The following is a 27,145-nucleotide window of genomic DNA, read 5'->3' as shown; positions in this document are numbered from 1 at the left end:
CAAAAAGCTAGACAGAATTTTGCCTCCTAAATGTAAAATGTTCCCAGTGGTTGCCTCTCTTCCTTTCTGACTCCTCCCCACATGACTTAAGAGCAGGACAACATCAGCATCAATGAAACAATCCCCACAGATGGATCAAAACTGATAAAACAGACTTCATTTTTTAATGAGGGAAAACAACAAAACATTGTACAAATTGAAATAAAATAAAAAGTTGCATTATTATAACTTCTTTATACATAAACTCTTCTTCCGTTACTCTCAGTTGCAAAGCAATCGCTGTCACAGCAGAATTGCTCTCTGGATTGCAGTCAGTCTTCAAGAGGAGACAAAGTTCAAAAAGAAAAAAAATGTTGGCCATTATTTCTGTGCCCTGCAACCGTGGGGGTAGAGTGGCTGTTCTCCAAGCCAGTGGCAGAAACAGTCCCCTTTTGGTCCCACAGCAGCTTAAGTGGTGGGAATTCACACTCTGTAAACTTAGTAATATGAGGTGGTGTTCTGTCCAGGCTGTGTATCTGGAAAAGATATGGCAGCAATTTAAGACATATGCACTCTAATGCTGCTAAACATATAAACAGATATCATTCTATGGTACTGGACACATGCAGTTACTTTTTTGGTTATCTCTGTTGTCCCTTATTGGTTAGTAAGAATTACTTTGGTTCTTTCAATGCATCACTGCAGGGATCCACTGCACATGTGCTACTTGTTATTGATGGGAGTGAAAGCAATTGCAGCTTACTTGAGAGCTGCTGCTGAAGCTGCCTGACCAGGGCTGCAGTCTGCTGCTGCTGTTGCGTCTGCTGCATACCCTGCCGGGGGAACTGACACACATGCACGCATGGTCATATTCACAGTCCAGAACACTGTCATTGCTCAGGCAGCAAGTGAATCACGTGTGACCTTTAATACTTTTACCCACCCATTAGAAAGTGGGCATAATTTGGAAAATCTGCAGTTCGTGAATCCAAAGCCATAAAGCAGAGGGCTGAATACTGGTGCGTTTTACCAAGTAATGCACCACTGAGTAGGTTTGTGACGATGTGTTCGGTCTCCAGTTTCATCACAAACACATCCTCAAATCAACATTTCCCAACTCTTTTAGACATCCGCCCCAGACTTATTCTTTACACATTCTCATTGGTTCACCTGTATCACCCTGCTGTTCATTTCCATTTAATCATGCCATTTGACTCGTAATAGTGATATAAAGTATCTCCCTCTGCTAGTCCATATCAGGGTAGTAGGGAAGCAAAGGAAAACACCACATATTTACAAGTATACCGAGTGATTGGTGCTCCTAGCCCCATGTATTCAACACACAAAGGACCATGGGGCCTCGTGTTTTTTTTATGCAGGTGCAGGAAGAAGAGGTTGTGTGGGGAAAAATGACAAAATTGGTCAAGAAAAACATGGATTAAGAGAACCAGACAGACATGGTTCTCCTGTGTGGAATAGAATGTTCCCAGGCCGTAAAGGTTATTACAACAGAATTCCTGGAAAAAAAACTAACCTCAATAAACTGCATGGATGGGTATTTGGAGAGGAAAATGTCCATTTAAAATGTATCTGAATATGGACAGAACTGTTAACCTGCTGTTGGCTATTCTGTTGTTCTGCAAGAGTAAGAGGGTTTGGGGGAGCCATGAGTGTCTTAGCCAACAATGCATGGTATTTTTAGGCCTTGGTATTATGGGACTTACCATGGGTTGCTGTGGGGGAAGGGGCTGCATGCCCAGGGTCTGGGCTGGGGGCTGAGCAGCAGCCACCTGTTGCTGCTGCTGTTGTTGGACCTGCTGTTGGACTTGTTGTTGGACCTGCTGCTGTACATGTTGTTGGACCTGCTGCTGGACTTGCTGTTGGACCTGCTGCTGGACTTGCTGTTGGACCTGCTGCTGGACTTGCTGTTGGACCTGCTGTTGCTGCTGCTGTTGAACCTGCTGTTGTTGCTGAGACAGACAGGGGAGACTCACTTAAATTATTAAGTTAAAATATTTAAAATATTAAGCATTAACTGGATATTATGGAAGAACATGCACAATGAAGCACACGACTCCAGCGGTCACTGCTGGTATTAATGGTAGCACAATCACTTCAACAGACCACAAGTAGCCATATCACCTTGTACCCTTCCCCTATCATTATGGTGAGGACAAATGTGGCTGGATTTGGTTTGTACCTGGATATGAGACTTAGATAAAATAACTTGCTGCTGGAAGTGGTATTCATGAGCTGATGGGGTAGGGTCTTTCCTCTGGACCAAGCAGAAAAGTGAATGTCCCAACACAATGATAGGGGTACCATACTGTAGGAGATGCATTGTTTTGGAAGAGACATTAAACCAAGGCTCTGACCCACTATTCTTAAAAATCCCATGCGAGGTATCCTTAAGAACATAGATTTCCTAGCTACATTCCACATTTTCTTGTGACCTAGCTGTAGATTCTCTGCATCTGGCCATTTTAGGATTCCCCAATTTAACTGACTCAGTAAAGCCCTTCCTCATGCGATGTGTAGCAAGCACTGTAACACAAAATGTCTTTCCAACATCCAATGGTCTTCTCATCTGAAGCAGCAGAAAATAATGAGCTGGAGCTCCATGCATACCCTCAGAGCCTGCTGTTGTCTCAGGTACTGATGCTGTTGCTGCTGCTGCTGTTGGGCCTGTTGCTGCTGATCATTCAGCATCTGGTTTGGTCTCATGCCTTGGTGTACGGCCTGGTTCGCCATGTGGCCCATCCCTTGCATGAGGGGTGTCTGCTGGATGGGTTGATGGGCAAACCTGCAGACATATGGGAAAGGTGACTGATATATGACACAGCCAAGGGCATTTAATTAAACAACACCAGCAAGCTCTTAAAACCATTTACCACACCACAATACATTGACACAATTCAGTGTGTATTATACCTTTTCATTTTTTCAATAAAAAAATAACCTTTTTTGCAAGGTTGATGTGGTCAGTACTACCTCGTTAAGCAAACAGTAATGACAGTCAACAAAAACAGGAGCTTTGTTCCATTTCCTTCCCATAGAAAGCTCACCTCTGTGTGTTTTGCATAGTGTGCACATAGCCAGGGGCCTGCTGGTGGACGTAGCCACTTGGTCTTTGCTGCATCTGCCGTAGAGAGTCCACCATGGCGGGGTTCGTGCCCGGGTGCGAGCCCTGGAAAGTCGGGTTAGCATATGCAGGGGGGACTACGCCACCAGTTTGGGAGGGATGCGGCTGCATCCCCATGTGCGAGCCATAAGTGGTATAGCCCTGGGAAATAGTCTGCAGGGGAAAATGACAATGATTACTACGGGAAGAAGACTACGATGCACCAAGGGGTGGCAGTGTGGCATAGCAGTAAGGAGCAGGGCTCGTAAATAAAAGGTTGCTGGTTTGAATCCCTGCTGGAGCACTGCTGTTTTACCCTTGGGCAATGTACTTAACCCACAATTGCCTCAGTTAATATACAGCTGTATAAATGGATGAAATTGTAACCCATGTAAGTTGCCCTGGATATAAGCATCTACAAAATGACTGTAATGTAATGTGTTCCTTGCACTTGATTCAAAGTCATCCCATGAGAAGATGGGGGAGACTTGCCTGAGAGGCTTGCATGGACGCATACTGGGGGTTGGGCGTCATCTGGCGCATCTGCTGTCCCAGCATGCTCTGGTTCTGCAAAATAAGGACAGAGATTTAATAAAACAGCTTGCAGAAGCACCAGAGATTCTGAGGAGATAATGGGAAATATGCAGTCAAAGACATTTTGATCAAAAGACTTATGCTTAAAGCTTGATGTATGTGTGAGTATCTTTCCAGTTTTTGGTCACTACATACTTCCATCAGTGTTATTTCATAGTTTTGATGTCTTTACTATTGTTCTAAATTGTGGAAAATAGTAAAAATGAATAAAGAAAAGTGTGTCCAAACATTTATCAGACCTCCCTTTGGGCCCCACCCCCTGCAATGAGCTCTTACCAGTTTGGCCTGCAGTTGCTGCCGCAGTATTTGGCCCTGGGGTATGGTTGGCTGCTGCTTGTAGCCCCCCATCTTGTACTGCTGCTGTTCCATCCCCATCATGCCAGCAACCCCCCCAGGCATGGCTGACATCATGCCAGGGTACGCAGGCCGGGTGGGCATGAGCTTGCCCATCGAGATGTTAAAGCGGGCAGGCCGGTACGGGCTGTCTAACCGAGGACCGCCTTGAGGAAGATGACAAAAGGGGGAGAAAGGGTCATACGTGTACTTTACATGTTATTTAATTTGTCTACTTCTCATTTACTCACACCAATTTCTGTAATAGTGGAATGAAACAGACAACAAAAATCTCTCTTGATCCTCTATGACCTCAAAGGGATTGTCAGCAAACAACCATCTGCAACAATCACTCCTCCTGCCCCATTCACTTCTCCATGTAAATGCAGACTGTCTTACACCCATGAATGGGGAAAAAAAAAAAGAGTTCCCTTTTCACCGTTTCCCAAAATGGCACACAAACAGAGGTTAACCCTCTTGATGAAAGTGTGCATGATTTCTAGACTGACCTGCAGGCAGTGGCTGGTTCTGGGCATACATGCCCATGGGCTGCTGGCCATACCCCATCCTGCTGAATGGGTGTCCCTGCTGACTGTGTAGAAGGTCAGGTGGCATGCCTGACCCATAGGGAACCCCCCTCTGTGTGCTTGCCACGTAGTCCTGTCCAGAAAAGCAAACAAACCATTATTTGCTTATTGCAAACACAAAGGTGGGCAGTTACCAGAGCCAAGCCCTCTCCACGGCCTACTTCAACATGCAAATCAATGTTCACACTACATCTAATCTCACTGAAATATTGCAATCTACTAATGAAAAATAATATGCATTTTAACATCACATTTTAATCAAGCATATTTTCTGAACAGAAACTGGTATTTTGCCTCTCGGACATAGCCTTTTTGTTTGTTCTTCTCGCATGGTCCATTTTATTGATCAGGTCTGAACTCACCTTAATATCTCGTAAATGAGGAGACCAAGGATTCAGCCCTACCCCGTTGTGTCCTTGCGGGACTCACCTCGGTCTTGCTGGTGGACTGGTTCCTCTTCTTCTTACTGGGCTTCTTCTTGGTCGGGTCAGCGGTGATAGCGGGCGCGCTCTTCTCTGGCTTGGCGGCCTCTGCTGCCTTCTTCTCAGGCTCAGGCGGGACAGGCGTCACCGGCTCCTCCTCCTCGGGGGGAAGGGGGAGGGGCTCCAGGTAGTAGCTGCGCGGCTTAGGCTTCAGGTGCGTGTGGTACAGCAAGAGGCGCTGCTGCTCCTCAAACTTGGTGACCTTGCGGTCCACCCGCACTGTCCCAAACCAGCCCCAGGACAGAGGGGCCGAGTGTTTCAGTCCTTCAAACACATCCCACGGGGAGATCTTCTGCTTCGTCGACACTTGGAGGCCCTGATTTCAAGAGACAGCATCAGCGTTATTTCAGTTGTGAAAGTCTGAGGTCAGGCTGAAAGCATCTCTTTTCTCCAGAGAAACAGAACAGAACAGCCAATACCTCTGATAATAAACTGTCTTTAGGCCTTGGCTTGACACAGGGTTCGCTGCTAGCCTGAACATGTGTTTTTTCTCAAATTTTGAAGTTTCTCATGGGACCCACAGTGATTTGCATACAGTAATGAAGCAGTATAGAGGCTCCAGGAAGAGTGATTAACAACGAGGATGCTTAAAAGCAACAGTGGTATGAGCTGACCTCCTTCTCAAAGCCAGCGATCTTATTGCCCTTGGTGTCGATGAGCGAGCCCTGGGGCTCGCAGGTGATGACATCACGGGTCTGTTTAGGGAGGGGCAGCAGCTGCCGCACTTTCTCCAGGCTCTCTGACTGACGCTCCCCCAACTCTTTCTGCAGGACAGGAATCACATACACACGTGTGAGTGACATCACAGTTTTACAGCCAATCACCTCCAAGCAGACTTCTCATTACCATACTACATCTTCTCTCCCTAAAACCAGACCGGAGCTCAGCAAGAATCAGGAGACATTCCGCTCAGAGATTTCCCTACAATCCAATATATGTAAAGTGCCCTCTCCATATAGGTAATGAATTCACTGCATTAGGAATGAAATGGGTTCTAATGAGGCGAAGGAGGTTACCCTGAGTTTCTTAACCAGGTTCATATAGGCCCTCTTGTTCTCCTCCATGCTGCCCTGCGAGATGCTCGACATGTCAGCGGCCAGGGTGCCATTAATGAGCACGCTCAGCATGTCCAGGACCGTGGTGAACAGCTCGCTGGGACAAAGACAGGCATCGGGGATCAGTCAGACACAAAAGCTACTGGGCAGCGGCGGTGTCATCACACTGCACTCAAATTGACAGCAAACATGGCAACACGAGAAAGCTCTGAAGATGTCAAAAAAAAGCCATCAGTCAGCATGTGATTTGACTGGACAGTGGTCAGTGCATCTGTCAAGGTATCATTGGACCAGGCATTCTGTGAGCGGATCAGTGTCTGTGTCAGTGAATTGGACCATGTCAATGTATCATTGGACCAGTCAGTCTTGTCAGTAGATCAGTCCACGTGTCATTGGATTCAACAGTGCACTTGTAGTCTGTTGGGATGTCACGAGAACCGATACTTAGGTACCAAGTCGATGCCAAAATTCTGAAAACGTGACGGTACTCGTTTTTCTACAGTACCATAGGTACCGATATCAACTTAGCGAAGCACCTCAAAGACAGACATCCAGATTTATTCAAAGAATTCAAGGTGAGTGAGTTTCAATTCATGTTAACGTTACATTAACAAGGTATCCAAAGTGTTGTCCTTGCTATCCTGAAATACACGTTACCATTATTTTTGTTTGAGACACCTGGCATTGCTGTGTAGACAGCTATGTTCCATACGAAGTTTGCAATGGCTAAACGCAAAGGGCTACCGTGTTTAGGCCAACGTAATGTAGCCTAACCATAGCTTGTAATAGTAGGCTAACATCCTTACCGTTCAGTCTGTGTCATCTGTCATCAAAATATAACGTTAGCGTTTTAAATAAATATTTCCAGACTAATGGTCTGTCACCATGTCCGTAAATTTAAACTACTGCTTGCACTCTGAGTATACAGAGATGTGTGTGTGTGTGTGTGTGTGTGTGTGTGTTAGTACACTGTGTGTGCAGCCTCTGCTGTTTTCTTACAGTCATTGAGCTATACTTGATAACTGAAATCTCATAATTTTCTTTTCACAGTATCAGCCAGAGGAGAATGCTGACCAGGAGAGGCAGGAGCAAAGTCAGCAAACACATACACAGCCAAGCATATCAGAAAATACCATGCCACTGTTCTTTTTTGTAATGTTAATAGTTGTTACTTTTTATTATTATATATAGGCCTATTTATTATTTCCATATTTTTTTCATGTCTTGGCCAGGTACTGCAACTGAAATGCTGTACCATCATAAAAAGTTGATTGTTTGTAATTAAGCACAGTATTGTTTGTTTTAAATACTGTAAGGCTACATGTCACTGTTCTTTTTTGTAATGTTCAAATGTTTTAATAAAGGAGTGTATGTTGAAGTACATGGGATTTATTGTTTTGTTTTTGTTTTTTTTACCGTGATATCGAATCAGGTATTGAGAATCGTGGAATTTCACTGGTATTGGTATTGACTACTAAATTTCTGGTATCGTGACATGCCTAGTAGTCTGTGTCTCTGTGGTTTAGACAGCGGATCAAGCAGCACATCAGTGGAGCAGTCAGCCTATCAGCAGAAGCCTCAGGCAGGCGTGTGGTTGCCAGTGCTCACTTGTTGGATTGCATGTCCACCGTGCCACTGCTGATGATGTCAAGGAGAAGCACTGCCCACTCTGTAGTCTGCTGGGTGCTGCGCTGCACTGTGTCAAACATCCCACCCACCTGGACAGTAAGAGACACAACCCCACCCACAGTTTAAACACACAGAAGTGCATCCTGGAAAACGATTACCAAAAGCTCACTTTATTTGCTGGTTTTTTTTTTTCATCCAATGAAAAAGCCTCAATTCAGGGCAAAGAGCTTAGTCCCCCAGCAGAAACAACCACAAGGCCTCACCAGATTAAGACGTAATTTCAGGGCCTCGTGCATCATCTGCTTGGCTTTGCAGTCCTCCTGGTACTGGTCCTCCCTCCAGTTGGTGACAATCTGAAGGCAACCAAATGTTTGATATTTAAGCACTACAAAACACATACAGTACCACTCAAAAGTTTGAACACAACTTTTATTCTTTATTTTAACCAATTCCAACATTTTAGAATAACAGTAAAGACATCAAAACTATGAAGTGACAAATGGAATTACGAAGTGACCAAAAAAGTCAAAACTAAAAAAAAAAAAAATCAAAACCATCTTATATTTTATATTCTTCAAAGTAGCTAATAAAATCTCCTTGAATGCATGTTTCCTATCATCTTAATCAGGTGTGTCCCACAGTGAACCTGAGGGCACAGAGTCTTACCTGTTGGACCTGGCTGTAGAGGGAAGTGAGAAGGCCCTCCCTCTGCTCATCCTGACCCTTCAGACAGGTGAGCACAAGGGACAAGAAGGGCTGCTGACTCAGAAGGGACATGCTGCAAATTGGGCACAGGACAATATGCTATAACCTGCAGTGTCTGACAACAATCAACCTCTTCCTGCAACTCTTTCACTGTGGGTATGATACACATACCTCCCTCTCATCCAGACTGCCCTAAAAATGGGCCAGGAAATATTAACCACCTGTCCCTGAAACCCAGGCATGGCGCACAAATTTCTCAGCTGCATTAGTAGTGATTGTGAACTCACAGGCAGCAGTGTGCAAGTTTGTACTTGAGTCTGTGTCTATGTGCGTTGTGTCTATGTATCCCTGTGTGTGTATCTACCTCTTCTGCTTCTGTCGGTCCCTCTCCTTTCGTGATGAGGACCCCAGGTGCTGGCCCTTCTCCAGCTCTTCCCCGGTGGCCTTCAGCACGTGGCCCTGGACTGACGTGGGGAGCTTGGCGATCAGGGGGGCCACCAGCCACACTCCGGAACGCTCCGACGAGCTGCAGGCAAATGCACATTCAGCTGGCATGAACACTCAAGGCCACCGAGACCGCAACGGCATCAGGATGATCATGTACAAATAAAAACCAAAACAAGTAGAGCCTGTAGATTCTGTGAAGCCTAAATACCAAAACAACGGCTGGCCTGTGATGACACTAGGTCTTGAAATGTAATGGTGTCCATACAACATGCAGCACTGAGGTTTCAAATGACAGGATTCCTCCTGCTCCAAGACTCCACGACCACATGACATTCTAAACTAAAATAAAATCATCATGGAAGCCAAAGGATGTTTACATCCCAAAAAGTTACAAATGCCTCCCATTCTGTATAGGTAAACATCTCTGTAAATATCTGTGAGGGTGCAGATTTGGACAGGAGGGACTGGTAATACAAATGATGCATGTCAGCAAAGCAATCTGAACTGACTGAGGGTACCTGAGCACTGGTTTCATTTTGCTGCCGTTGTTGCTGTTGGATACGGCGTTCCCTGCGCTGCCCAGCAGCACCGACACGCTCCCCGAGAGGCTAATGGAGTTCATCTCCGCCGACTTCTGGAACACCTCGATCGTAGCCTTGGCGATGTTCTCCAGCAGGGAGTTCAGCTCCTGCGGGACCGTGGAGGACGCACAGGACGTTAAACCAAATCCATTCACAAATCCGTCAGGCTACAGATTTATAAGGCAGCATGAACCTCTGACACAGACATGTAACCGTTAACGGCCCACAACAAGATGTTCCACCAACACGTGCTTCTAGTAAGCGCTGGTACAGTTCAAACCGCTAAGCGCCGGGAGAGCCATTTCCACCCCGGCGGTGCTGCGTTCCACCGCCTTGAGTCACTCACGTTGTTACTGCTCTGTTTGATCATGAGCTGCAGCTCCAGCGACGACTGCCTCATGGTCCACTGATCCAAGTTCTAAAACGACAAAGCCACCAGACAGAAATGCAGATCATTTCCCTTGCTCACTGTGAGACACGTTATATCTCCTCTTGCAGCAACAACAGTCTCCCTGCTAGCCATTTTGCTGCTCTCAGGCCAATATGGTGAAGTTTGACCCTGCTAATCTGATACACGCTAGCAAGGGCCGTCACTACACATTTCTGGGCCACACACTTCAGAGTGAGAGTCTGTGATGCGCAACAGTCTGGGCAACACCAGTCAAGTCCCTGCTTCTCTCCCTTTGTTTTCACCAGCAGGACCCTCGCACTGTGCAGACCGATGCCCGGAGCACAGAGGCCTCAAAATGAGTGATCATCAACAACACCAACTGAATCAGCCAATCTTCTGCGCAGATGGAGGTGCAATTGCCAGGAAGGAGGATGCACAAGCCAGCAATGGACAGCAGGCCCACAGGATGAAAGAATGATCTTTGGCATGTCTGCCTTTCAGAAATAGCTGTCATCAGTTCTTGGTGCCAATCACCATTCTTTCAGATACACCTGGACTGTGCAACACGGGCTCTGGTGAGACTGAGCAGGGTCAGGAGCAGACCTCAAACATGAATATACTGGCACTCCACCACTAAATCTGACCGAGGTTTTAGTAGCAAGAGACCTTAGGAGTATTTCAACCCAGACAGCTTTTTTCTGTGACTTAATTTTTGAGAAAGGACAGTATGTTGTGTGGACAGCATATTGCCCCCAGCCACTACAGTAACTAACATCATCCACCTCTGAAATGTAAAAGCTTGGATCCAAACCAAGCCTGCAAGCCAGAAAGAATGTTTTGGTACTTTTACATTTAAATGTTAAACCCTTTTAAATCACAACATACAGGGGAGGTTGTGTTGAAGAGTAAATTAAGTTAATTGGGTAGTAATCGAGGATCTGAGACATGTTTGTTACAGCTGCTGCAAGCAGAGCTGACCTGGAGGATGCGTTTGATGCGCTGTCTCTGCGGGTTGTCGCCCTCTTCGCTGTCCAGCTGCCGGTGCGGGTAGCAGATAAGCTGCAGCAGCCGCTGCGCCTGGATGTTGACCAGCACAGGGTCCTGCAGGGCACTGCTGTCCTCCGAGAGGGACTTCAGACACCGCTCACCCACCCACTCCTGAGAGACAGAGAGAGCGTGACAGAGAGAGGGGAAGCCACAGAAACAGTGTGAGAGAGATACAGACATAGAGATAGAGAGTGTTCCAGAAAGAGACAGAGTAATGAAGAGATGGACAGATGGAGGAAGGGAGGGGGTGTGAGGGAGGGAGAGCAATAGTGAGAGGGAGAGAGACAAAGAGGGTGATAGAGAGAGGGAGAGCAACAGAGACAATGTGTGAGACATACACGGACAGAGTGATACAGATGGAGGTAGCGAGTGTTTCAGAGTGAGATAGTAATGAAGAATTGGAGAGATGGAGAAAGGGAGGGAGAGCAATAGCGAGAGGGAGAGAGACAAAGAGGGTCACAGACAGAGGGAAAGCAATAGAAGAGAGAGAGGGAGAGTAATAAAGACAGAAGTATAGAAAGTGTTCCAGAGTGAGATGCAGTGATGAACAGGTGGAGAGATGGAGGAAGGGAGAGTGAGAGTGACACAGTGACAGAAAGAGTGATAAAGACAAAGGTAGAGAGAGTGCTCCAGAATGAGAGAGACATAGAGAGAGTGAAAGGGGAGCAGGATCATCTGGACCATACAGCTTAATGCTACTGCACTGCCTGCGGACTACATCTAACACCAACTGGTTAATGACCACTAACGAAAAAATTATACAGCTTCTACAGAAAACAATCCAAAAATACTGTTGCTCAGTTTACTCTTCATTTAGTTCCCCATTTAATTGGGAAATGCAATAATACCCAAATTATTTGTATTTCACTTTCATTTGTATTTTTTGTTTTTCACAAGAAAACCTGCCCTACTCCCAGCCTAAAGCTGGAGATCAAATGAGTGAAACTGTGATGCATTTAGTATGCTGTAGTCATCAGATGTACAGTCATCTGGGGAGGCGTATTTGCACAATATCTACTATTTTTCCAACACATATTATTTTCACATGTTAATTAGTTACTGTAACTTCACTTAGAGTTTTATTTTTTGGTGCAATGGTGTCTACACATCTTTCTCTTGATGTAATGGTCTCCGATTGGGGGATAATTCATAACACAGATTAAATTTGATCACTTGGAAACCCGAGCATACTGATAAATAATGTGTCCATTCAGGCAGTACAAACTGTTCAAAGGTTCTGGGAAATGCCTTAAAACAGGGTATGAATATAGTTCCTCTCTTTCATGAGTGAACCAGATGTGTGAGAGACCACAGCCAGGAGAGGGGGAGCTGCTTTGCTGCGAATAGCGTGCTGAAAAATATCATGCACAGAGTTTGTTCTCAGCTGTAGGAATGAAGAGGAGCCAGCTGAAACACTCTGTACTTCACATTTCAACCAAGTACACAGTGTACTTTATGGACTGTGCCTCTGAGTAGTAGTTTTACTGCACGCTTATACCAAATCAGTCCTTCATCACACAATGCAATGTAATCCAGCACAATGAAGGTGATACCAAACTCATATGTCATGGACTTGAGCATGAATGATATAACTGTAAAAAAAAACATAATATATATAGGTCTTAATGTGGCACTTGCAACTAAGAAAGCAGAATTAGCACAGATCGTCCTGTCAGCATGCCCAGGGCTCTAGTCCTTACCTGCTGGCAGATGCTCTTCAGCACATACTTGGCGTACGCATCCAAACTGGCGGTTTCTATTGAGACTGTGCGTCCACCGGGCTTTTTGGAGCCAACGTCATCCTCTCCAATGTCGTCCAGCCCAGCAGGGTGGGAGAACCCAGAACCCTTTAGCTCTGCATCTCCTGTTGACAGGAACACACACGGACACGCACACACACACACACACACACACACAAAACAAGTATTACCCATCAGTCAATAGCTAAAAAGTAACATCCATGAATTTCTTATTTAGCTGTTCTTTGCACCTGATACACCCTTATACACCTGAAAATAGTAAGGAAAGGTATCGCTTGCTTGAGTGACGGCAAACAAACATCCTGAAAATACAGACAACTCATTTACAACTAAACAGACAGTAAACAAAAAAAAATTACCCAGCATAAAGACAGCCTTCAGGACAGCAAACACAGCTCCAACGACAATGCTGTTCTGCGAAGCAGCCAGGAGGTGGCGATCACATGACGAACGGATTCCAACAGAGGTTTTATCTACATGATGACACACACAAAACCAATTAACAACACACTGGCATGTGTGGGGGAAAAAAACATTGGTATATCGGACTTGGACACATTTATAATCATTCTTCTTCACGTGTTAATTACGGATGCATCTAACCGATACGAAGTAAGTAACAGTGCTCATACGTTAAGCACCAAGGACAGTGGCTGAGACAGTGTGGGCGATACCTGACTTGGCAGCATCCTGGGGACAGGGGTTGCGCTGTGGCGTTTTGAAGAGGTGCAGCAGGATCCTGCAGGTCAGCCTGGCCCCAGGCTCCGAGTCCTGCTCACTGCAGGCTGAGGGAAGCGCACAGATCCAGGATCAGTGAACGAGCTTCAGCGAGCATCAAACTTATGGTTAAATACTAAAATCAAAGTAGTGGCCAGGAAAAGTGGACTTGCAGCCTGCAATAAATAACAGCCTGCAAACCCAACGGCCAACGCAGTCAAAGTATATGATCCAGGATTAATGTACTGAGCAGATTTTCAGGTCAAACACGAAAGCAAACAACACTTCAGCGAGTCTCAATACATTTGACGTAAGCTTTCAAGAATCTTTAAATGAGGTGGCTGCCATAGAGAAGTCATGAAATAATGTTATCAAAAACAGAATCTGGCAAGTGGCCCGGCACCTCAGAGGACCCGGTTGTGGGTTATAACGTTTCCAGGTGCACTGCACACAGCTGTCACGCGAGCAGGCCCTTGACCAACCGGCGGCGGAGCTCCTCATAACCGGCCCAGACAGGACTCTTGAGGGGGGCTGCGCAGTGTAGGAGAAGCATGTTTTCCCTGCCCCAACAGCGTAGATGCAGCTATATCATATTAGAAGGTGATACTTTCTGCAATGGTGATCCAGTCTAAAATTAACACCCTGTTCAATGTTGTTTTAGTAGTGGGCCAACAGAATATATTTTAACAAAGGTTACAGTTTTTTACATTTATACAGCTGGATATTTACTGAGGCAATTCTGGGTTTAGTACCTTGCCCAAGGGTACAACAGCCTTGCCCCAGCGGGGAATCAAACCGGCAAGCTTGGGTTATGAGTCCTGCTCCTTACCACTATGCTACACTGTTGTTGGTATGAAGCTCACAGTGGGGTGAGGTTGTTTCTAAGGGGACATGATGAACTTAACTGAACTTCACATTGACTTCCGTTTCGGTTGCGAAGGGCTCACCTGCGTTTAGGAGGGAGGGGATCGCCACACAGCGAACCAGATCCTCCAGCAGGAGACACTGGCGGGCGATGAGGATGGCGACGAAGGTCGCCAGGGAGTCATGGAAGGATAGATCGCTCACCTGGACGAAACGCAGAGGCCGTGTTAGTCACCGGTCAGCACCGCGCGCCACCTGCGGTACAGGCAGAACATCTGACCGCTAAACATACCACCGGGTAATTTAGCACCGGGTGCAGAGTTAGTGAGGCCTGCCTGCCAGTCTCGGGAGAGGGGGGAGAGAGGAGAGAAGGGGCCCACTCACGTCCACGTTGCACAGCAGGTCGTTGAAGCCGCAGTTGCCGTTGTTGGAGGAGCAGCAGAGGGCCTTGAGCACGCCCAGCCACTCGGCGCTCAGGGAACGGCAGTACGCCGTCAGCTCCGCGCACAGGATCCCAATGTCATTCACCCTACCAGACGAGCACATAGACAAGACATGCCCCTGTAACGTTACCCTAACGTTAAATTAACCGCTCATCATCGGTATGTCCACAACACATTGCTATCCACTGCACACTAAGGGGCAGCAGTGCGGCTTTGCAGCTCAGAACGTGTGTTCAAATCCCAGGGAGTGCATTGCTGCTCCCTTGTGACAGGGACTTAACTTGAACAGCATCGGTAAACACAGCATCTGGCACAATAAATGTATATGCTAAAATAGTAAGCTACAGTACCAGTTAAAAACTGACAACTTTTCCTTATTTTTACTACTTTCCACATTTTAGAATAATAGTAATCACATTAAAACTACGAAATAACACAAATGGAATTATGCAGTGACCAAAAAATTGTTAAATCACAACTCTCTTATATTTTGGATTCTTAAAGTAACCAAAAATATGTATTAAAAATAACTTTTTTGTTTTTATGTCTTTTTTTATGTCTTATCTTTTGTCATGTGTTCCACCCGGATGTGCTTATTTAGAAATAATGCTGAATTAAAATTCAGATCAAATGGGCTGAGAGGAGACCAGGACTACTGACAGGGACGAGCATAGATGGGGGAGGGTCTACCTTTCAGGGTCCCGGTGGTCCACGTACACATCCATAAGCACATTGCAGACGAAGCTGTAGCGGTTGGCAGGGCTGTCGTTGAGGATCTTGCCCACAACCGAGTGGTTGAAGTTGTGGGCGGAAGGGTTGGCGAGGGTCTCGATCATGAACCCCGGGTCCCACAGCATGTTGGAGTCGGACGGGTCAATGTTGCAGTAGATCGAGTTCTTCACCTTTGAGCAAAAATCACTGCCGGGGGGGGGGGGGGGGGGGGGGACAGGAGAACGATTTAGAGGTCACGAACAGCTATCGCAGACCATGGCAGCAGTCAACGCTGGCTGTATCTCACCTGAAGATCTCTCCGAACTTGCTCTTGAGGTGACTGCAGGAGGTGTAGAGGTCGTACAGGTAGGCCAGGATGCAGCGCTCAGCTGAGGAGCAGTCTGCAGGGTTCACCCCGTGTTTGACCACAATCCGCAGCCTGGTCGATGAAACGGATCATACACTCACACATCAGCATGCATTGCGCTGCTGCACTTTCAATCAGAGGCTAGCACTTCCCCAACTACATTACTGCCACACTGCCATACATATGCCTGTGAAACATCTTTCATGTAACACACAAGAAAAGCCTTTTAGCTTCTTGCACTCAATTCCACATGTGGTTTGACAATGGCATAATGATAGGCCATGTGAAGGAGAGACTTCACCTCCCGTAGAAACAATGTTAACTGCTAGTTTGTGTCAATTTAAAATGTTAAATGTTCAAGGGCCCTTTGTCATCTTTACAATTCAAACCTACTAATAACAGATCATATTTTATCAAGTTCATTCAACTTGTTAATAGTAATTGTAATAGTAATTACTGTTTGTAATTGTAATTGTAATTGTCTTTGTTTACGTGAACCAGCCCATTGGGTAATGAGCCACACCTGCCTATTAAATACAGGTGTGTAGCTGGCTCATTTTGTTTTCCACAGGCCACTAACATGGCCACTAACATCGTTGTCTGCAAAGAAGGGTTTCTTTGATTCTGATGATTCTAATTTGATCCTGAGGCCCGTTGAGTTTGCAGGGAATGAGGGGTCAACCTGCTGTGGCCCTCCCCCTAATGTGACCGACATGGCCCTGGCTCTGGTGATTTTTAAGGCGTCGGCTTTGGGGGGGCGTACCCGTCGAAGACCTGCGCCGTCTGGTCAGGGTTGAGGATGAGGCAGGAGTGGTACCTCCGGAGCACAGCCACGATGCACAGACACAGCCCCGTGGTGTAGCTGCCTGCCAGGCTGGACGACTTGAGCAGCAGCTCCGCCTCCACCAGGCTCAGCTCATTCAGCAGCTGCAAGGAGACACCCACAGGTGAGCAGAGAGGACATACATACATCCTACGTTCCACCAAGGTCACTGCGCTCCGCAACCATGTGGAAACCGACTGTCCCGTCCCGGTGGGGTCACTCTTCTAAAAACTCGATCCCAGTCTGCGCTGGTCCCTCAGCGGTGGAATGAACTCCCACGGGGGTCAGGACAGCGGAATCACTGACCATATTCTGACGCAAACTGAAGACCCACTGCCTCAGACTGCATCTCAGTTCCACCTCAATCCCTGCCCCCTAATGCCTGCTACTTGTAGTACTTGCTGTTTATTTTACATGTAGTATTGTGATGTGTTTTGGATTCTGTGATCTAGTGAATAATATATGATAGTATACTTGGCTTCCCTTGTCTAGCCAGGTTGCACAGGTTAACTTGTGGTAGGGCTTGAATAGTGTTATGAACACTCACTGGTCTGGCAGTGTTGTTAGCCTGGTCTGACACTGTTGTTCATTCAACTTGAATGGATACACTTATGTTCTATTGTGCTGGAAGTCGCTGTGGATGAGAGTGTCTGCAAAATGGAAGTAATGTAATGTAAAGAGGAACACCAAGACAGGCACAATAATGTGGTTAGTCGGACAAGGGAGTGATTAAAGAGACCATTCTTATCCAGTCAAACACAAGTCTCTTATTGTTTTTCTAAACATGAAGTTAACAGAGGATAGAGGACCCTGAAATTCGCCCACATGTTGATGGTCAAAAAGAGCATGTAAATCTAGCTCTGATGTTCTTCAGAAACATTAGTTCTAGAATTCTGATACTAAGCTTGGTACCTGGATCGCAAAGTCAATGAGGCCGCTGATGTTGAGAGAGTACTCCATGAGGTCGAAGATAAACTGGATGTGCTGGACCAAGGGCAGGTGGTAGGACATCCCTAAGGCAAAGCTGGTGATCTGTTCCAGAACATTCCTGGACACCTGTCAGTCAGAACATACAGAATGGTTCAGTCTTAAAAAGTGGAGGATCATGGGAAATTAATGCTCTGGCATTATGGAGACAGGAAGTGGTCTAGCAACAGCAGTGGCTATGTGCAACTCTGCAAGTCAGATAGGAAGTAAAGAATGGCAAGGGCATGTGCCTGACCTGAGAGGTGACCTGATGTTGGTCAAAGTGGGAGAGATGCTGGAATTTGGAGAAGATATCCTCTGCTGTTGGGAAGGCCTCTGGCTTGCTCCTTTTCCTCTTCTGACCCTCTTCACCCCCTGAAGTGGTTAGAAACACAAGCAGCCGGGTGGACAGTGGTCAAATATGACAGAGAACCGTGCCATCTTGCCCAATTGAGAACCCAGATCAACACTGACAACGAAGTTAAACTAGGAGATATTTGACAGGGATTAGGAATCAGGATTAGTAAGGCAATATCTTGGGTACATCTAGAGATGGGTAAAACTAACTTGTTAAATTGCTGGTAAGTGGTACCTAGTTGCATGTTAAGCATGCAATGGAAGAAAAACCTGACTGCAAGCCTGACACATTTTTAAAAAAAAACTTGTTGAGAAAAATAAATTATTTGAAAGGTTGGGATGAGCTATGTGGTAAAAAAGCACCGTGACGAGGAACACCTGTTCACAAAGCTGCCTGCCAGGAATTACAGTATATAGTTCATGTGTCAAAAAATTCACCCAAAACCCATCACTCAGTATCCTCCTTTCACAGCACAGCTCCTCTAATGAAAAAATACATTGCAAAATAAATGGTCACGGGGGTCAGGAGGATCCATTTTCACAATGCGGGAGCTTTAAATCTCCAAACGTTCCTCCAGGGGAAAGAGGCTGCATTCTCCAGGATTTGTTCTTAACACAAATATGACTCGTGGGGAAGGGCTGGCAAGCTGCCAGCATGGCCAGGGTGTTTCCTTCCCCCTAGCCACAAGGGATAGCTCCTAATGTTTAGCGCGATTCAGGCTAAGGTCTGCAAGGCTCCTACCGGTCTCTGCAGTGCTCTTCCGGTTCAGCACCTTCAGGATGTCTTTGGTGATCTTCTTGATGGCGTGCCGCGCCTCGTCGCGCTGCTTGCCCACGCCGTACAGCACCACCAGGCGCTGGTTGCACTCGTGGCTGGCGCTCTCCTCCTGGCAAACATCAAAACAGCTGGAGGTCAGGCTCTGCGGGTACAGCCAGCGCCCCCCGTCCCCCTCTCTCACGGGCCAAGGCGAGCTCACCTGCGGGATGGGGAAGTGCGTGGCGTACTGGATGTGGCGTGGCTGCTCGTACACGGGTGGGAACACGGCGTCCGCGCCCCTGTCTTTGGCGGCGCTCTTCCCATCCTGCTCTGGGGCAGGTTTCTCAGGGGAGGGGCTGCCCTTCGATTCGCAGTGCATGGGGGGAGAAAACATCTGCAGGAAGCAGGAGGAGCAGGTTTACCAACTTACCCAGCATGCCTGAGGACGGCAATTGCAACACGTTCCCAAATAAGTAATAAATGGGCTTGCAAAGCAATTGATGGTACAGATAATTTTCTTATGATCAAAAGAAGTGAAAAAAGACACATTACATTGCATTATTGGCACACTCTTATCCAGAGTGACTTACATCAATTGCAGGTTTTTTTTTTTTTTTACAATGTTATCCATTTATTCAGCTGGATATTTACTGAGGCAACTGTGGGTTAAGTACCTTGCCCAAGGGTACAGCAGCAGTGCCCCTGTGGCGGATCGAACCAGCAACCTTTCAGTTACAAGTCTTGCTCCTTAACCACTATGCTACAGTGCTGCTTAACAGAGATTGTGCTTTGTGTCACGTAGGTTGTGGACGTCATCAACAGCAGTAACTAACGACACCTTAAAAGGTCGCAGAACCCCCCTACCTCGTCAAAATTAGCGCTCGAATTTTGATCGATCTCCATTGACTCCATGAGCCCAGTGTCCTGTAAGGAAGAGAGGACACATTGACATTCTCAAAATAGGGACAGAAATATAATATAATGTAATGAAGGAGAACTTTGACCGAGCAAATTGAATGTCAACTGTAAATACTCTAAATGTACGGCAAAGCCGCCGTCATCCCACACCTCGATCTTGGTGCCACCGCCAGTCTCCTGCTCCTTGCGCTCCATCTCGTCAGACGGCTCGTCGCCGGGCGAGCGGGGGCGGGGCAGGTGCAGGTCGGAGGCCAGGTCGCCGCGGGAGATGAGTGTGCACATGTAGATGTTGTGCGAGAAGACATCGTGGCGAATAAGCTCGCAGAACAGCAGCACCAGATTGGAGAACTCCACACGCTCACTCTCGTTCCCTGGCTCGGCTGCAAGGGCGACAATGGTAACGCCATGACACACATCCCCGAGCAGGAGAAACAACCCCTCCACCCTCTAAGTAAGGAAGCCACCATGTTCCAGGATATGGAATGACATTACATTACAATACATTACATTATTGTCATTTAGCAGACACTCTTATCCAGAGCAACTCATATATGTAACTAATATAAAAGTATTATATTAGATTATATTATATATATTATATTAGATATATTAATATATCTATATTAGATATATTAGATTATTTATAAAGATAAAAGTAAATAATATTTTTACATTTATCCATTTATACAGCTGGACATTATACAGAAGCCCAGTGAATGGTAGTTTCTTTAGCAACAGCAGGAAGCTTGTAATGCAAAAAGTAAGGCTTCACAATACTTTATTTTACATTACATTGTCATTTAACAGACACTCTTATCCAGGGCAGCTTACATAGATTACAATATTACATGTTACCCATTTATACAGCTGTATGTTTACTGAGGCAGTTGTGGGTTAAGTACCTTGCCCAGGGGTACAGCAGCAGTGCCCCAGCAGATAATCCAAACGGCAACCTTTTGGTTACAAGCCCTTCACCTTACCACTATGCTACACTGCTGTCCTAACATTCAGACAGAGAAAAAAAAACGACCACATTTTGACTGGACCAAGCAAGTGCATTGCAGCTCAGTTTTACTGAACTGAATTCACTGAATCAGTTTCAGGTCTGGGCAAACTACTGATGGATGCCTGAAAGTGGCTGTAGAAAACCTCCGTTTCCAGACAAGCTGTAGTAGGACTCACTAAGCACAGGTGCCTGGGTGTCCAGGAACTGCAGCAGGACGTCCTGGAAGACCGGCAGGGTAGCAGCGGAGAAGGAGCCCGAGGACACAGAGCCCTTCTCGTCAGCCACCTCGGACTCTCCGCACCTCTATAAACACAGACAGAGAGCAAGACATGGTCTCATCAGTCTTCCCTGCAGCGTGGCTCTGCAGCAGCTCCTTCACTGACTCACCAGCAGGGACAGAGGGGACCGTGTTCTTGCCAAACAGATTGTGGTGATCACGCTGCCAGTTCCTTCCATCTTCCTTAGGCAGTGGCAAGATGATGCACAGTGCGGCCATTTAGAGTCACTGCGGCATTTAGCTGAAGCTCTTATCCAGAGTGACTTACATAGATTACAATATTTAAATGTTACCCATTTATACAGCTGGATATTTACCAGTAATTACCAGTAATTACCAGTTTACCAGTAAACCAGTACCTTGCCCAAGCATGCAACAGCAGTGCCCCAGCGGGGAATCAAACCAGCAATCTTTTGGTTACGAGGCCTGCATCTTACCACTATGCTACACTGCCGCCCTCAGTTAAGATTTAGCAGGGTAGTAGTGAGAGAGAGAGAGAGAGAGAGAGAGAGAGAGAGAGAGAAAGAGAGAAAGAGAGGGAGAGGGAAGGGGGGGGGGCTCAGTGAGAGAAAGGCTCACCTCAGCCTCGATCTCAGCCTGTCTCTTCTCCAGGAGCTTGGCCACCACCATGGCCCGGTGCCTCCCTGACCTCTTACAGCACACTGCCCACTCACAAAGCAGCGTCACCACGGCATCATCCTCTGGGGTCATCTGGGGGGAGTCAACCACAGACTCTCATTGTTCAGTGTGCTCCCACATTATTTCTAAGCAGAACTGTTGAACAAAGAAAGGTTCAAAGGCAAGTTTTTTCTCTTCTTTTCCACCTTGGTTCATTACAAAGAGCTCTGGCCAAATGAGGGCCGAAACATCAGTTCCACAGCTGTAACAAACATCTGGCCAGAGACCCTGACAACCAAGAAGCCCCTCTGTAAGTGTGATCGGACACTCAGCGGTTGCCCGTGGGGATCTTCTGCAAAGGGAGTTTCCCACCTCATGACCGTCTTTGCTCTGCCCAGATCCGAAGATGCGGTTGTAGAGGGAGTCTAGGGAGTTACTGAAGTCGGACTTCTCAAAGCTGTGGCTGTCCAGCACCTCCAGGGTGTGAAGAACTCGGCCAATGGTGAAGCCTGGTCACAGACAGGGAGCGTGTCTGAGATGTCACTAAATAACCATTCATGTATGACATGACCATTTCATCAACTGCAAACAAGCATTCTTTGTTGTTTGTTCTGCCAATTATCAAGATCAGCTTGAAGCTCACCATCGACTTTATTCCAATTAAAATGCATGATATAAACATGCTTTGTTTTTTGGGCCACTCTGCAGCAATTAAATGTCAACAACCCAGAAAGTCCCCCTCCGTCCGTACCAGCTGTGGTCTCCTGGCACTTGTCAAAGGACCACCTGAACTCCACCGCCTGACCTCGCTCTTTTATCTGCTCTTCGATTTCCCGCACCTTCGTCCGCACCTGAAAGAGAAAACAAAAAGCAGAAAGCAAGCAACGATTAAACAGGTTTCCAGAAAAAAAATATTTTTAATCAACATGCTTAAAATGAAGGCAGTAAAGGTGCTCAAGAGAAGCTGTGGTTGTTCTGTGTCTGCTCCTACCTGCTGAGTGAAGGCAGTATTGCCCCCGGGCATGGGCAGGTAGGAGGGGGCAATGGGCAGCAGGTCCAGTGGAGAGCCAGTCTTGTTCCTGCTGTCCGTGAGTGAATAGTGCCACACAAGAGCACTGGGGCAGCACAGCACAATGCTCTATTGGACAGAAACAAGCACCTCATCACAGATGATGGCAGAATTCAAAAACTTTAAACACAGGAAATACATTTTTGGAGGACGAATGAATGAATGAATAAATGAATGAATGGACAAACAATCAGACACCCCGTTAAACTAAACATAAAATGTCCCCCGAATCCTCAAACGTCGATAGCACATGACTGTACCTGAAGCATGCAGCTGAGCCCAAAGACCAGAGGCCGATGCTGAGGGCAGATGTAGAAGTCAGTGAAAGGGGTCTGAGGCTGGTTGCCCCCTGCAGGCTGGGATGTCGGTGTGGGTGGCATTGCGCCCGCCGGCTGAGCCGAAATCCCGTGCGCCTGATGCCCCCCGGATCCGGGTCCCAAGCTTCCGTCGGTCAGCAGCAAGTTAAGCCGACGTGTGCAGAAATAAGCGAGCCTCCTGGACAGGTAGGCAGACTGTACAAACTCCCCCGAGTACTGGAAACGACAGACAAGGCGTGTTCAGGAGGCCATCTGTGACTGCCTGCCACAATCAATAAAAACCGTCCCATCTGCACAAGAGGCATGGACTACAGCCTCTCCATTTGGTCCATTTCAATTTCAATTCACATTCGCTTACATTACATTTACTGCACTATTCAACGGTTGCACACACCTGATTAAGATAATGCGAAAAGTGCATTGAAAGACATTTTGATTTAAAGACTTATGCTTACATGCTTGAAATGTGTTTCTTAGCTAAATATAAACAATGAAGTTGATGCCTACAATGTTGATGTTATTATTTCCAGTTTTTTTGTCTCTGCATAATTCCATCTGTGTTATTTCATAGTTTGATGTCTTTACTATTATTCTAAAATGTGGAAAATAGTAAAAATAAAGTGTCTCCAAACATTTGACTGGTGCTGTGCATTCAATCCTAACAACAAGAGAGCTACAGCTGCATACCTGCAGCAAGAGGGGCAGCAGCAGTTTCAGCAACTCGTCCTCCCCAGGCCTGATCTTCTCAAAGCACTCCAGAACCCAGGTCAGGAACTCGTGTCGGTCCAGCATGCCATCCTAAGCACAGCAGAAAAGGGAGGCCGATCAGCTTTCACAGGAGAAAAAACACTGGGCCAAAAGACCAACCCCAAAGCAAAGCCATGCACTCATGCAATACAGCATGCTTATGGGTATGTTTAAAACCCATGAAAGACGAAGCTGCGTCCTCGACTTCCGGCACAGACGGGCTGACCTGGAACATGAACATGGCCAGCTTCTCGTTGTACTCCCACTGCTTCATGGCCGTCTCCACCTCAGCAGGGGCAGCCGGGGGCGGCTCTCCGCAGCCCTGGCCGCTGGACGACTGGCGGTAGAACTCCGCCACTTTTTGCAGCTGCTCAGACAAGTACTTAGTGGTGATCTGGGTCCACTCTGGAAAAAGGGGCATGGGATTGCATGAGAGGCCATTTGGAATCTCTGGTTTACACACCATCAAAAGGAGAGAAGCTGCAGTACTGTGAATTACTATGCGAGTCAAAATATGACCCTTTGGAAATTCCCCCTTCATGTTATCCAATGCTCAGGATTCCACTATAACATCATTATCTCTCATTCTATGCACATTTCGTTACATCTTGTTCCCTGGTGGTAACCCATGCAACCAAACTTTACACCAAACACAGTACACGCAATCTCATGGCTGAACATAAAACAAGTGAAGACAGAAATTACTGAAAGGCCAATGGCATTTTATATCAGATCACTTTTGAACAAATTTCAAACTGGGAATGATCTTGCCTGCTCCAATTATTTTATGGAGAAACTAATCCAATCACTATAACAACTGCAGTCTTTATCCTTGGTGAAGTAACTCAAAAGGAAGGAGATGCATTACCAATACAAGGGTCAATGACATGCCGCTTTTTGACTTTCGTCTCGGTTATGGCTGCATAATAGGCACATGTCATTTTGATCATCCAGGCAGCACGCATCACTGGCACACTGTACTTGGCCAGGTAGCCAAATACCTCCTCCTTCTTGCTGAAGATGGGAACCTGGTCCACACACACAACGAGGGAGAATCGATAGTTAGTTCTTAGTTATTTCTATATGGCACCTCTGATAGCAAACACATACTACGTATGTTTACAAACACAGAAAAAAAGCCTCAACTTAAAAACCGACGTAATCAAATTTGCTTTTCAAAATATACAGAGTATTTTGTTCCGCTTTTGTGACTTTCAGAAGCAATATACAGCTTGTATGGTCACAAAGTATGTGACTCATATGACTACGCCCTTTATGTAATGTTCAGAATTTTGCATTTCAAGAAGTGACTTTCAGAGGCAGACCAAAATTATGGGAGTAAAAGAACACTGAGAATATTTTCTTACTTTTTTTGCCAGCTGGGTGAGCGGTTTGGTTCCTGCCAAGTCCGTAAACCAGTTGTTGATGGAGCTCTGGGATCTTGCGGTGACCAACCAGAAATTGTCCTTCTGGTTGACCTGCGGCTTCCTCTTTCCTGTGTCAGGGAATGTGTTGCATCTGAGCTTTTCTGCGATGATGCTGCTGAAGTTGGAACTGATCTGCAAACGTCGAAGGAGGAGAGGTCACAATAGGCATTAGCCATCAGGCAAAGCAACAGAACTTACACTGAGGCATTTCAAAGGACAGCCAACTTTCAGTGCCGACATCCTGGAAGACACATAAATTGAGGTGCACAGCATGGAACGCCCCTATTGGGACAGTGGAACAGGGGTGACAGTCTCTTACCTTGGAGGGATTGAAGTTGACATTTTTGGCACTGCCATGCTCGTCCCCAGACACTGCTGGCTGGTTATTGAACCCTTGTTTCACATTCAGAGCAGTAAGTTCATCCTGAGAGAAGAGACATATAGTTCATCACAATGAATACAAGCAGATGAGGAGCCACTACACAACTACATAGACAGCAGTGTTGGCACAGCGGTTTTCAATAACCACATACCTAAGTTCTCACTGGATCACTAATAAACCACCATGGTTTTATTAAACACAGAATACACATATGTTGTGTGAGTCTGAACCAAATTAGCAGTAAAGGGAATGAAAAAGACAAGCTGTTTAATTCTGCAGATTACATTGCAATATAAACACCAAACAGTATTATTGTTTGAATGTCCAATTTTCCCACACTAGGGTAGCAGTGACTGAGCATAGTAAAATCTTGGTTGTCAAACTACACCAGGGTAGCATTTGAATGAATGTGATCAGCATCACCCAGACAATATGACTTCTAATCACATCCATGTAACATCATTCATTAGCTAGGGAGTGGCTCATTCACTCACTCTGCCCTGAATATTTAAAACGCCAATAGCACCAATCATTACTCCACTCGCAGTAATGCAGTGACGCTTAGTCTGGGAAGTAACCGAGAAAGATAGCTAAGTACATCTAATAACAATGTTGGCCAGATTGCACACAGCTCTTATGCACACAACGTTAGTTTTCTTGTGTCAGCAGCTAACTCGCTACGTTAGCTCTTACTTTAGTGGGATTCTTAATGAATGCCTGGCTGTAGGTCTCTTGCCCGACAGTTAGCTAACTGCAATGATAAAGAATAAGACAGCTAACACTGAAACAATTTAGGTGCACGAGACACAGCATAGCGCGCTAGTTGTGCAGCTGACTGGCTGCCTAGTTAGCCATAATTTCAACATATGGTGTTAAAAAATCACTCATGCAATTAAACTCCTTGTTACTCACGCTATGAGTAAAATAAAATCTTGAATGTATATTCGTGCAAGATATAACGGTTTGCACGTTAACGCACTGGTAAATTTATTGTTATTGTTAGCTAGCAAGCTACCTAGCAAGCAACATGACATACACTCAGTCACCGAGCAAGATAGCATCTAAAACACATACAGCTAGTCTTGCTAGGCCAGGAAATCATCCTCGGATTGTCGTGAAAGACCCTATTCGCTATCCATACTGTCCCAAAGCACTTTTTACGTCTTGGTTTGCCTGCGGTTCGTTGTCCTATAAGAGGCCGATCGGGTCCTCTCACCTCTTTTTGCTTGGGGTCCTGTGGATAAACATCGGGAGGGCCGAGCCTTGGCCGCTTCAGGGGCCGGTGTTCATAACTCAGGATCCCAAAGGCAGCCATCTTTCCAGCGGCATCACAGCAAAGGTTCCCCCCTTTCCGCTACGGATCTCAAAATAACCACTTAACAAGGACTGGGAAGAGTCTTCTTCGGGTGAATTTTCACTAGTAGGTCGCACGCCCAAAAGGCGCATTGCTGCCACCCACTAGATTGGTGGTTGATCAAAGACATTGCACGGCTAATATGATTTTTGTTGGTTTGTTTGTTATATTAATAAGAGATCAACTCCCCAAAATTAGGGCTAAATTCCTAATGCACTTTCACAAATAATATGACCATGCACCAAAGGATATGTTGTCTTTCCTTTACACAGACAGTGAAACAATACCATCCACTGTTTATCGTACCTTGCAGT

General features: G+C 46.2%; 1 protein-coding gene across 1 annotated transcript; it reads right to left on the bottom strand.

Moving 5' to 3' along the window:
- Positions 1-31: 31 nt before the first annotated feature.
- On the bottom strand, positions 32-26,887 carry LOC118775030 (mediator of RNA polymerase II transcription subunit 12-like). Its single transcript, XM_036524711.1, has 44 exons — positions 26,694-26,887; positions 25,415-25,519; positions 25,036-25,227; positions 24,537-24,696; positions 23,895-24,073; positions 23,609-23,719; positions 22,865-23,137; positions 22,527-22,673; positions 22,287-22,386; positions 21,908-22,044; positions 21,497-21,628; positions 20,817-20,943; positions 19,785-20,014; positions 19,581-19,640; positions 18,937-19,110; positions 18,702-18,846; positions 17,859-17,977; positions 17,549-17,692; positions 16,577-16,740; positions 15,754-15,885; positions 15,426-15,653; positions 14,677-14,821; positions 14,376-14,496; positions 13,386-13,496; positions 13,071-13,184; positions 12,652-12,815; positions 10,883-11,062; positions 9,860-9,931; positions 9,451-9,620; positions 8,850-9,011; positions 8,447-8,558; positions 8,044-8,133; positions 7,760-7,869; positions 6,113-6,248; positions 5,711-5,860; positions 5,044-5,412; positions 4,537-4,687; positions 3,971-4,194; positions 3,593-3,667; positions 3,045-3,274; positions 2,608-2,782; positions 1,704-1,949; positions 743-824; positions 32-515 (listed from the first exon to the last, which is right to left on the bottom strand). Exons 1-44 carry the CDS (start codon positions 26,790-26,792, stop codon positions 478-480), a joined length of 6,585 nt encoding a protein of 2,194 aa, XP_036380604.1. The 5' UTR covers positions 26,793-26,887; the 3' UTR covers positions 32-477.
- Between the last annotated feature and the right edge of the window lie 258 nt (positions 26,888-27,145).

Source organism: Megalops cyprinoides, chromosome 3, assembly GCF_013368585.1.
Source record: "Megalops cyprinoides isolate fMegCyp1 chromosome 3, fMegCyp1.pri, whole genome shotgun sequence".
NCBI classification, from domain to species: Eukaryota; Metazoa; Chordata; class Actinopteri; order Elopiformes; family Megalopidae; genus Megalops; species Megalops cyprinoides.
The sequence above is the reverse complement of the archived record's forward strand: the minus strand, read 5'-3'. Positions and strand labels throughout refer to the sequence as shown.

Coding starts and splice junctions, on each gene's coding strand:
- LOC118775030 (XM_036524711.1), bottom strand. CDS start 26,792: ATGGCTGCCTTTGGGATCCTGAGTTATGAACACCGGCCCCTGAAGCGG. Junction 25,228..25,414: donor TCAACTTCAATCCCTCCAAG/GTAAGAGACTGT, acceptor CGACGTTTGCAG/ATCAGTTCCAACTTCAGCAG. Junction 9,932..10,882: donor GCATCAAACGCATCCTCCAG/GTCAGCTCTGCT, acceptor TTGTCGTTTTAG/AACTTGGATCAGTGGACCAT.